The following is a 12,815-nucleotide window of genomic DNA, read 5'->3' as shown; positions in this document are numbered from 1 at the left end:
CACAGACGACAACAATTATTTTTAAAAATGTTAAAAATGAGAAAAAAAAATTAAGGACGATCCCTTATGGCAATATGGCAATTCAAATAATAGAATAACTGAAAATAACTGCACATGCACACGAAGACGAGTACAAGCATGCATTTACAGGATGACACCTGAAAGATTTTCACCATACATCTGGCTAAACCTCTGCGCCCTAAAATGGTAGAAGTCTCTACACCTAGCCCCCTCAGCCCACCCCCCCCCCCCCCCCCCCCCCCCCCCCACAGCACCTTTCTCCCTTGGGTTTCCAGGCAGCTGTTTTAACCCAGGGAGAAGATACCTTCTCATGAGAAATACACTGAGACCTGCTTTTGGCTGGTCAGGTGACAGGGAGAAATGAACAGTTGCTACATGAACAGCTGAGAATGCGATGCTGTATTCTACTGTACTGTCCAAATGCACCGGAAAGTTTCTGGAAAAGTCTGTGTGTCGGTGCAGTAAAGGCAAGGGGCATCGGAAAGAAAAGCTTTCACACAAGCGTCCGGTTGACAACGAAACTTTTTACATTCGCGCTCTGCGAGGCCAAGCGCTCCGCATTCGCCAGGCCTCGAAAAGGATCTCTTCTGAGACGGCAGCACAAAATCTGTGACGAAAGGTCCTCCTTCGAAAAGGTTCGGGCTCCCCTCACATACTCTTCTAACTGGGTTTTTCTGCTTGGCTTTTGTTTTTGTTTGTGGTGGATTATTCAGTTTCTTTCTCCATGTGAAATGGAGAAGCAAATACTCCATTAAAAAAGCTCATAAAAACTGAAGAAAAAAAAACCCATTAAAATCTGTTCCAATACCATAAATGTCCTTATTGAAAGTTGTAGTTGCTGACTTTGGTAGCGCAGGCTACAAGGCTCTGCCTCCATGCTCCTCGGTGACTGGCTCAGCAGGTGAAGTCCTCAAAGTTTCCCTGCCCAGGGTGATGAGGTAGCATGTTTGCGGGATATGTAGACGGTGCGCGGATATTTTCGCAAGGAGCCTGTGCAGTGGACAGAAGCACAAAAGGAGAAAAAGAGACCATGAGCGAGGGGGAGAGGGGGCAGGGATTGGCAAAAATACCACATATTAGGTACAGGCCAAAAGTATTAGACCACCTGTAGTTAAAAAATTAAAAAAAACTTTAGGTAGAAAATAATTCTTTTACACATTTATTGAATAACAAATCAAAGTACAAAATGTTTTGTTCATTTTTTACCTACAATAACACAAATGGATCACTTTTACTTATTAAATATAAGTATAAAATATAAGTTATAAAATATATAATATACCACACAAGTAAATGTATCTATAAAGCCTAGTGAAAATGGCATAGCTGGCTTTGCCTGTGCCACAGAGTTATAAAAGAAGCCACCTTAAATTAAAGGAAGAGTTCACTAAAATTATGTGATAATATTTTTTTTCGGATTTCATCTATATTTTTGACTAGGTTTGACTCGGTTCTGACAGCGTTTATGTGCTATGAAGGATAATTTGGATAGTTAACTGTTTCGAATAACTAGATGGCTTTGCTTGCTGGCAAACAAGTATTTAGGGGTATGCCTGGTTTTCAACCGGAGGGCCGTGGACCCCTGGTCTAAAGGAAGAAAATACACAGCACAATTTGATTTCTTGAGGCTGTCTGTAAGAACAGATGAATTTTGAAGAGTTTATTCACAATCATAAACCAAAATTTCAGTTTATCTGGAGGCATTACATTGCTGCACAAATTGTTTTGGAGTTACTTGAAGTGCATTTTTGTTGAACATGCTGTTCCTTAAATGAGTCAGACGGAGTCTAATGTCAAGCCAGCTGAACTACTGACAGTAAATAGCAGCTTGATTACCATAAAACTACCTTCATATTGTTTCGCTGGCTTCGATGTCCAGTGGAGAGACAATCTGCTCTCTCTCTCTCGTCAGTCTAACTCTCCTTTCCAGTGACCCACAATCTTTCAACCTTCTCCTGTTTTCTTCTGATAATTCTTTCTATAAAACACGTTAAGCTACCCTGGACCTAATTCACAGTTATCAAGGGAGGGGTTAATTTCCAGTTTTCTCTGGAAAGTGTGACATCTCTCTGTTCAATGCTTGTTTTTTTGAATCAGCGAGAATGGCGACGATTATCCATGAGTTTTTAAAATGAGGAAACTCAAATGAGGCATAATTGTGTATCTTCCTTCCTTCCACACAACTCTGAAGTTCATATCTTTTACATTCCACTGCGTGTGAAATTACAGCTCTCCGTAAATGTCACCTGACATTATGAGCTCAAAATCCCTCTGGCCTGGTCAGCCGTCTCTCTCTCTCTCTCTTTCTCTATCTCTCTCTCTCTCTCTCCCCCCCTCTCTCTCTCTCTCCAACCACATCCTCTTACACATAGTTAAATAAGTGTCTGTTCTGTTAGAATGACATAATTTAAGTGGATAATAAATTGCAGAAAATATGACCTGGCATTCTACCAGTCAAGAAACGCAGGCTTTAGGTGGGCGTCCAACTGAAAACATTACTCATTACCCTTATACCAAAGAGTGGAGCGTGGGCGCGTCCAAGCCGGGGCTAGCATTCACGCTTCTCACGTTTACATCATGCCTCACCTTCGGGAGACATGAGTCAGAGGAAGACGCAAAAAATCTTCATCACGGTGTTCCTGAAACCATTCTCGTTTAGCGGTGTGGAGGCGCATTATCGTCTCGGAAGGCGGGAACACCACGAGGGAACTGTTTTTACACCACATGATGCATCTGGTCTGATAAAATGGCATCACACTCCTCGGCCATTACATGACCACGCAGAACAATCATCAGACCCAATGACTCCCATGAGACGGCTGCCCAGACTATTACAGACTCACCACCATGGTTAACCCTTCCGCAATGTTTAATTATTAGCATCTGTGAAACTGTTAGCCAGTTTTGAACTGCCATTTTCAATTATTTTTCATATTTATGTTGTTATATTCAACTAAACTAAATAAGCAAAAAAGTCATAAAGCAAATACAGATGATGAACAACAAAACAAGAACCAAATTTATACTGGTTTAGTCACTGGTTATGAAATTCAGCTCTCAAACGTGTAATTTTTCTTTTACTCAAAGTTTAAAATGGGTCCATTTGACCCAAACCGAACACACGGGTTAACAGTTGGCAACGGACATTGTGGGTAAATGGATGGTAAATGGACTGCATTTATATAGTGCTTTTATCCAAAGCGCTTTACAATTGTTGCCTCTCATTCACCAGAGCAGTTAGGGGTTAGGTGTCTTGCTCAGGGACACTTTGACACGCCCAGGGCGGGGACTGAACCGGCAACCCTCCGACTGCCAGACAACCGCTCTCACCTCCTGAGCTATGTCGCCCCGTGGGTTGAAGGCTACCTTGGATTTTCCCTCAATATACAGTAATCCAGGTGTAGGAAAAAGACTAGAAGACAACCCATTAGACCATCACTTTTTCCACTGTTCAGGGGTCCAGGTTTTTTTGTCTTTGTGCATTAGCCTTGGATACAAGCAATTTTCTTGTCTAAATACAAGTCCTGTGAGACTCACAATGTATGTTTTTTTTAGACTGGGTCACAGAGATGTTCATTCAAATCCGTGGTAATTTTTGAGGCTCTAGTTGTGGGGTTTTAGCAAGCTATCCTGTTAAGTGTCCTACTATTCCCATCGGTCAGCTCTGATTAGCAAACACCGCTTTGCTGATGCACACTACATGGCTAAAAGTATGCGGATCCCCAAACATCACACCCATATATTCTTGTTGAAAATGTCATTCCAGTGGGCGTTAATATGGAGTTGGTTGCTGCAACAGCCCCCACTCTTCTGGGAAGGCTTTCCACTAGATTTTTGAACATGGCTGCGAGGATTCGCCACAAGAGCATTAGCGAGGTCGGGCACTTGATGTTGGGTGATAAGGCCTGGCTCGCAGTCGGCGTCCCAATGCATCGCAGAGGTGTTCGATGGGGTTGAGGTCAGGGGCTCTGTGCAGACCAGTCGAGTTCCTCCACGCCAAAATCGGCAAACCCATTTTTTTATGGACCTCACTTTGTGCACGGGGGCACTGTCATGCTGAACTAGGAAAGGGCCTTCCCCCCAGACCGTTGCCACAAAAAGTTGGATGCACACAAATAGCACGGCACTGTCATTTTGTAAAAGTAATTGAAATGCTTTAAATACGCGTTTGACCCGGGTCTGGTTCTGACGGTGCCGAGGCTCAGTCGCGGGTACTGACGTGGCGCTTCACGTCGTCCAGGCTCAGGACGGCACCGCGGTCGTTGCTGCTGCTCTGCTTGCTCTTCTTCTTCGAGCAGCGGCACAGCTTGAACTTGATCACCTGCACGCAAACAGAAAAACACGCTCGTGAAAGGACGTGCCAGAACTGCATTAGCACACCCAATAATTTCATATGTTTATTGTGGACATGACTGCCACAGTTTATAGGGACATTTCACGGTAACGTGTGTGTTCCAGACACCGTCTTCCTTCCTCGTTTTTTATTTGCTAAACAGCTCGGCTGTACATGCAGAGAGAACAATCTGGTGTTCACAAGTGACCTATGCAAATCAACTTCCTTCATACACATAAAAAACAAATGCAATATATTTACTTGTTATATTTACTTTTAAAACTGAATTTTCTTCTTTTTTTACCCATGGGCCTAGAGTAATATCTGAAGAAATGCACACACACCAGCCCAATAGCTAAGGTACAGAGTCAAGAGAGTATTAAAACTTGAACAAAGCGAGATCTGCACACTTGGTATGGTGCTCCAAATAATAAAGCTTTAATAGAGCGCAGTTAACGTTTCGGCTAGCAAGCCTTCATCAGAACAGCAAGTGAGCGCCGTTCATTAGCCCATTTCGAATGACTAGCCCAGAAGACCATAGGAGCATGTCGTCTGCCAGGTGTTACGCATGACCCGCCCATAGGCTAATATTTTCTATGGGTAGCGCCTCTCAGTGTGTTCTGGCACTAATTTGAGAGGCGCTACCCACAGAAAATATCAGGGGAGTCAGGGGAGGACAGGACTACAGCCATAGCCTTAAGAAATGAAAATGTATTACCATATATTGAAAAATATACAATGTAGAGATATACCAAATATATTTTAAATACATGCCAGTATATAATGATAGATTTCAGTATTTTACATGTGATGAAAGTAAACTTTCAGGCCTGTAGTTTCCCCTTTCTCATATATTGATGTTATATTACCTTGTTTCTAGTCCTCAGGTATTTCTCCAGTTTCTAAGGATGGTCTAAAAATACCTGCCAGTGGTTTAAAAATGATCTCAGCTAACTCTTTGTGTACTCTTGGGTATATGCCCTCAGGACCTGCAGCCTTGTTTGTCTTTAGATAAAGTTATTCATCCAGTACTTTTCCCTCTATTTCAATATCTGAAGACATAACATAAAATAAAAAATTCAGGCCATAGAGGAGGCCTTGTTAATTTGCCATAATACAGGAAATCTAACTGCAGGATGATCACTAGACCCAAGAGGCTCAATTACCTCTATGCTACAAATTCTATCCGGATCATTACATAGCACCAGATCCAGAATTGATTTGCCTCTAGTAGGCCTACTGACATACTGTGCCAAAAAAGGTCATTTATAACATCTAAAAATTCTTCCTCACTTTTTCTTTGTCCTGTCATCAATTCCCAATTAATAGCAGGGTAATTGAAGTCACCCATAATAATAGTCTCACAATCCTGACAAGCTTGTTTTATATTTCCAAAGAGCATTGAGTTCACTCTACTGTCTGAAGTTGGTGGCAGATTAGGCTCATGTGTTTGGACCAAGCTGGATGTTTCTTACTTCTGTTGAGAAATGATGTTGTAAGTTGACATATGAGTATTGAGGGGAAAAAGCAGGGATTTGTGAGGGCAGAAAAAAATCAGATTCTACAGACACAAGTCGCACTGGATATTTATCAGATTTCAGACCACTATGAATGTGGTCCAAACTGGAACTCCAAATATCTGATTTCATTTGATTATTGGCTGTTCAGACTTAAAGCCAAAGATCAGATGCATTTAAGTTAGTTTAGACTTAACTACACAACTGAGTACAGAACCAAATTACTTCAGTGCTTTGTCTAATTTAATTAAATTAATCATTTACACACATGATACAAAGAACCAGGGCTGCTATTATATATTAAACACTTTCATATTAATTATCCAATTTAATTTGCAGCACCAACATTAAGAATTTACCAAAGAACATTCTGTTCTGACACCATCCATTATAGAAATAGAACACAGTGAAATAAAGTAAATCAGTAAAATATTCTTTAACTTCACAAATAAATTATTGACCCTTTCAGATCAACGCCCTACAGTCTGAGTTGTATGATAGAGTGTGTGTATGAGAGAGAGAGAGACAGAAAGAGAGAGAGAGAGAGAGAGAGAGAGACAGAAAGAGAGAGAGAGAGAAAGAGAAAGAGAGAGAGATTGAAGAGACTAACTGTTTTCCTCCCTTTGTGTTGTGGTGTCTTTGGGGATCTAATCAAAGCTGACACAAAGACATGGCCTGGAAAGGCAGTGTTTGGAGTGAGTCAGTCCAATTAAGAGGGCCAAATGTTACTGCCATTGTGCACCAACCAATCACAATCCAACATGATTCATGCAATGGGCAATATGGCCTATATTATCAATTCAACCATCTCTACTTCAGACATCTCCACTTAGCAATGTGTTTGTAATAAAAAGATGCTGGGGATTTGTACATCGCCAGCAAGGACGGTTTGTGTCCAAGCTGATTGCGGATGGCCGGACTGGACAGAAGTCAGGCCAATTTTTGATCGCAGTCCATCCCTGAGCACAGGTGACACCAGCGGGGCCCTAACTGCTGAAAGCTTGGACACAAGGTCACCGAAACTAAACTGTACAAAATGGAGGAACACGAAGTGAAAGGTAATGGCAACGATCCACACCTGTGTCGCATTAACAAGTTTGAGGGAAATTAGAGGAAAAACTTGAGCGTGTTTTGAAGGATTTTAAACTGGCTGAAACAGAAATGCTGAAAATGCACGGGAAGTCCCCCCGGAGAGAGTTCAAAAACTGCTGCTCAAGCTGATCGAGCCTGTGCAGTCTGCCGGCCCCAACTGCGCACAAAGAGAACTCCTGCTACTGAATGACTGCGCAGCTGCAGGGTGGAGGACTGCGGAAGTGAAAGAAGGAGCCGGCGCTCGTGTTTCAGAGGAGAGCACGCGCTTGTCCTCCCAGTGTCTGTGCTGCGACACTTCCCCTCCCCGACACCCTACCCCCTACCACATGTGCAAGTCTTCGAGTTTTGTTGTAATGTTTGTAATGTTTGTAATGTTTTTATGATGTTGCTATGTGCTGAGGTTTTTCTTCGTTTCAATGAAACGAGTGCCCTCTCGTGTAAACCTACTTGGCAATAAAATACGATTCTGATTCTGATTCTGATTCTGAAGAAGGACGTTACTGTGGCACATCAAATCGGAGGACATGATCAAAAACGACGAGTCAAAAGGAAATTGGACGACATGATACAAATGGAACGTCTGGATTGCACCTTTTATCTATCAGGCAGAAACTCAGCCGCTGAGATAGAAAGGATCGTTGGGTGCACTCAAATGTGATAATAACACCTTAACAAGGGCAGAATTGATGACTACTGACCAAACCAAGGCCCCAGAGTAGTACATGTCAGTATTAGTCAGTCCATGTTCCCGTTCATGCATAAATCATGACATAATGCACCTTACAGCATTTACGCATGCAAAAATGAGACTGGCCAATAGCTCGGATCTGATTTTTACTCTTTCTTTCAAATTTTCACCTCATCTCTCACATATATTTTTCTCCCAGAGGGCAGAGAAATTCTGCATATCGAAACACACGTTCCACAAGATGCTGATGTATCATTTTTCAGTTAAAAGATTTAACTGTTAATTAGGATAATTACTACTCACTGCCCTGTGGCGGATGGTGTAAGATCAGATGTTCGCAGATGTATTCTTCACCGTGGAGATGGGACAGTCATGGTCCCTGGGGCATGGGCTGATATGTATTCAGGTCTGTGCTATGCCATGTCATTTTAAGTTGCTCAATTTCACAATGTAGTGTGTGAATGGGGAATGCAAAGTGGCATCGGAGCCATACATTCTGAGGTGAACACGGCCCCAGTGCATGCTGGGAACTATCCAGCTCAAAAACAGAAAAAACGCCTCACCTCATACAAGTAGTCAAACAGCTCCAAGATGGTCAAAATGCTGGCTCCAATGAACAGGCCCATTTGGCCTCCAATGTCACCTGAAATAGAAGCAATCAACCACTTCATACGCAGTCATAGACGCAGTCATATAAACACAGACATACATATATGTTCTGATAGACAAGTGCTACCGCCAATTAGTGTATCTCTGAGCATTACTCAGGGATAGACAAGGTGGTCTGTCTCTGTTCGTAAAATACAACTGGCAAACGTCTGCTCTTAGTTGAACTATGTCATTATTCCAATTATTTATGCAATCTATTGTTTTAGCTGCACATCTTGATAAGTTCATGGATGACAGTCTGATAATTCCAACAGTTTACTGTGGCCTAGTTGTTTGAATGAACTGATGGTGCATGCAGCTAACTGAGCCAGAGTAATAGGTGGAAACAATAACCTAACCCACATACAGGGCCGGTATCAAGGCGATTATACATGATTGCCTAAGTGGCGTCGAATGAAGGGGGGCCTGCATTGTGTCCATGAGAAAGGGCACAAAGAGCAGCAGAGAGGCTACAGCCAGTCCTGCCTGTGTACATACTGACCCACCAGAAACCTGAACTAGACTGAAATGTGTTTATCCGAATACACAGTTTTTAGCAGGGACCCAGTTCTTGGTCCTTCAGACAATTCCTGAAATGTTCCCGGAAAGCTAAGGAGAGTTTTCCCAACGCATTCATTCGTTCCAAGGCTCCTGGATATCCCAAGCAAGTTCATCCTCATGTAACAAGGAACATCATAGTCACACAGCTCACGAACAGGGCTGTGAGTTTTTCGGGACTTAGTCCTCCAAAACTACAAGGGGGATACAGGCTGTGGCAGGGCTTGGTTTCTGAGGGAGAATCAGGGCAATCGGAGGATCGTGCCTACTGGTTAAGTAGGCACACACACACCTGGATTACATTACAAATCAGTCCAGGGTTTAAAAGTGTACGTTTTTTCTCCAGTAGGTGTCTGAGACCGGGGATCACATATTCTTCAGTGAGAGCGAGCATGAATGGGAAGGGAACTTCATGTGAATTTATTTTGCCTTTGATGTTTTCATTTTTTATTTTTACCTAGAGCCCGTGAAGGGGATAGGAGAAGCTTTTTTTCCCCCGCTTATTTCATTTTCCAAACCCCGTATGGTAAACCGCTCTCTTGCTCACTCACTCTGGTGCATTTGAGTAATAAATTGCCGGCGAAAACCGGAATTCGTCTATCTCCCCGTGTCCAGCTCTTCTTTCCACCCAGGAGTGTCACGGCGTGTGACACAAGCCTTTCTGAAGCTACTCCTTCTCAACAGCAGTTGACGCATTATGATACCTTAATCATGTCAGCTAATCTGTTACCGCAGGGTTTTCCAATACGAGAATGGCCGACGTGGGGGCAAGCTTTTTGTTCTGATACCTGATTCAACTAATGAATAAATCATGGTCTTCAGTCATGATCTTGACTACTTGAAAAAGGTCACGTGTTCAGGAAACCTCAGGGCCCTACTCTGAAGTCAAACATACCCATGGTGGCACACAGACTGGTTGACAGACATGAAAGGTTTAAAACTCATACTCAATTTGGTTCATACTCACTTTGGTCAGTACAGACCCCCAAGGTACTATTCAAAAGACGTACGGTGGTAACTAAAGCTAAATTTCTACAGAAACAGACTCTCAAACATGGCTGGCTACCTAATCACATCCTACATATAATTGGCTACACAATCCCTGACTCCCAAGCCCCCCCCCACCCCCTCCCCCCAACCTGATTTTATTCCCAGGTTGTCAGTCAGCGCAAATAAGAATTGAGGTCTCAGGCGACCCTATCTGGTTAAGTAAAGGTTTAACAGTATAATCATCCAATTTTAGCAAAAAGTGGAAAACAAAATGGTGGTGGTAGTGATGGCAACACGGTGATAAGCAACAAAACAAGACCAGTTGGCACGCAGCCTTACCCAGCAGTCCCGCAATCTCATACGCTTTCTTCTGTTCTATGGTCTCGTAGTTCAGAGCCTCAAAGAAGATATCCAGCACAAGGATATTATCGCTGTCAATAAGAAAAAGCAGGTTTCAAACACACACACGCACACAGTTTGCCATTTATTCTCAGGCAATAGTGTAGCATGGCTCCTATTAGCCCCTGGTGTTTTTTCTCATTTTTATCAGCAGTTGAATAAGTAGGCCTTACAAAGGTAGCAGATAACCTGCTGGCCCGTGTTTGTATGCTGGTCCTTACTGCTGAAATACAATAACAGAAATTATTAATAGTTCTGCTTTATACGGCTGTTTTCACATCTGGGGAAAAGCAGACAGGGATTACATGAAAGATCCTGGCAGGGGTGATTTTTTTATTTTTTAGTTTCTGAATATCCAGTGAATCTCAGTGTATGTGAACTGAGTAACTCGGTCTTTTTCTCCCCAGAGATATGCTCAAGAAGCATTTATGTGCATGTTTTTCAACATGAACTTTTGAAATATTTCATCATAAAATATTTTTAAATAGTAAAAAGAGAAATACCTTTAGCTTCAAAGCCATCATCGGGTTTGAATTAAGATAATACAGTTTGTATAAAAGTGACAAACAAAGCTTTAATAAAAATTAAAGCCGCAAGCAGGGGGTGAGGGGTGGCATTGGGGGCGGGGGGTTTGGGGGAATAAATTAATTAAATAATTACACTTTTAAAAAAATTCAACACATCCTTCAACAAATCCTTCGCCGGAATTTGGATGATGGTACTGGATAAGTCACTACACTCACGAACAAACTGTCGTAGCAACAGATTCAAAGCTAACGAGTACTGAATTAGCTAATATCTTAGCATCGACTCCAAATTAAACTATACAGATCGATTAAATGGAACGTAAAGTCAAATAATATTCTTATCTATTACTGATCCAATCAGGGAGCTCTGTTAACTCTGAACCTGAAATATTAAAGAAAGGGCATACTACCTGAGCTTGCTCTTGCAAGCTATAATGTTTAAGAGCTTATGGATAACCTGTATCAAGATTTGTGAGCAAATGAATGCAGGTTCATCTTGCATTTAAATACAAATCATTCAGTGGCAGGCTTCCAACCTCTGTGACCTTTTAGTAATTTAAGGCTCCTATGTGAGGTTTTAGCAGCACTGATGGCAGAACAGGAGGAGGAAGAAGGTAGAAGCAAAAGGAGAAGCACAGTGTACTAAGATTATCACCAATGCCCTTATCACTTAGAACACAGGACCAAAGATTGCGGTGAGGACAAGATACCCTACACTGGCATCAGGACAACTGACTACAGGGGTCATGACAGTGTAGTGACCTCTGACCTTTATGTAAAAATGTAAATGGGGGCCTCTCCAGGGCTCAAGGACAGAACACTATGGCCATATTTCAGGATCTGGGCTGTCTCCTTCCCGTTTGATTTGAAGTTTTGCAGTTACTCTGACTCTCTACTGTATATACAGCTGTCGGTTAGTGACCCACACTGCTCTGTGTCATGTGACCTTACTAAACAGATCAGAGATTTCCCTCCCATATTTAAACAAACACTATAGCATTACTATAGTATTATTATAAATACTCATGATAGAAAAAAGTAGTATTGCTTTTGTGTTACTGATACTTTATTGTTATTTCTGTGTTTTTTTTTCAAACACATTATAGAAAATATTATACTTCTACTACACAATAATATATCAATATAAACATACTATAGTATTTAATTGACCACTTTATAATGGTAAAAAATACCATAACATACAATAGGCCTACTGCAGAGCACTACAATATTCTAGTACCTGACTATACTGTAGTAACTGCAGTTCATTTCATATGGGCTTGTTTGGAATTAAATCCATCAGAGCAACTAATATTTGATTAAGTTTTCTCCACAATAAACAAATTTTTTTTTTTGCCTTGTTGGACAAGTGGGTAAAGCATTCCGTTGAAAAAGCTTTAATCCTTTCTGTGATTCACGCACATTGTCTGGCATCCTGTCTCATTTGTAGAATCGACTAAGCGTGAAGTGTCAGGCTTGTGCTGTGTGTGGCAAATCCAGACGAGCTCCTGCCTGCTTTTCTGATAATCCTCACAGTTACACAGTGTGAGCTGAGGGCTTTTAACACACGCTGCTTCTTATGTGAGGACCACACACACACACACATACAAACACTGTTGCACACACACACACACACACACACACAAACACTGCTGCACACACACACATGCACACACCCACACACACACACAAACACTGCTGCACACACACACACGCACACACACAAACACACGCACACACACACACACAAAATCCACAGGAGGCAGAAAAAAACAGACCTGCCACTGTACAAACTGTGCTTTTTGGAAGCTATTCCGCAAGAGTGCAATTTGTTTCTTCTTTATTTTTCTAACAGATTTGAACAGCAGACAGATTCCTTCAAACTGACAGAGATACATTAACATTTGTAAGAGATCCACTCTGCTGAAAGAGGCCAAGTTTAACATCTAGCTCAGACAAGGCTGATGGATGTAAGTCCATGACTTTGCAGGAAGGAAATCAGTGTTCCACACTGGTTCTGCCAGTGTGTGCCAACCAACTAA

At 42.0% G+C, this 12,815-nt stretch overlaps 1 protein-coding gene across 4 annotated transcripts in view; it reads right to left on the bottom strand.

The window, feature by feature from the left end:
• Nucleotides 1-265: 265 nt before the first annotated feature.
• Nucleotides 266-12,815, bottom strand: part of LOC118211306 (acid-sensing ion channel 1) — a 172,620-nt gene continuing 160,070 nt past the window's right edge. For 2 of the 4 annotated variants that reach the window (XM_035388422.1, XM_035388420.1), the window contains 4 exons: nt 10,187-10,278; nt 8,215-8,294; nt 4,241-4,342; nt 916-1,011 (listed from right to left, as the gene is read on the bottom strand). In XM_035388422.1, the coding sequence (XP_035244313.1) occupies nt 916-1,011; nt 4,241-4,342; nt 8,215-8,294; nt 10,187-10,278 (370 nt within the window). Of the gene's footprint in view, nt 1,012-4,185; nt 4,343-8,214; nt 8,295-10,186; nt 10,279-12,815 lie in introns of all 4 variants that reach the window. The other 2 variants (XM_035388421.1, XM_035388419.1) reach the window with 2 other exon arrangements.

Source organism: Anguilla anguilla, chromosome 13 (assembly GCF_013347855.1).
Source record: "Anguilla anguilla isolate fAngAng1 chromosome 13, fAngAng1.pri, whole genome shotgun sequence".
NCBI classification, from domain to species: Eukaryota; Metazoa; Chordata; class Actinopteri; order Anguilliformes; family Anguillidae; genus Anguilla; species Anguilla anguilla.
The sequence above is the reverse complement of the archived record's forward strand: the minus strand, read 5'-3'. Positions and strand labels throughout refer to the sequence as shown.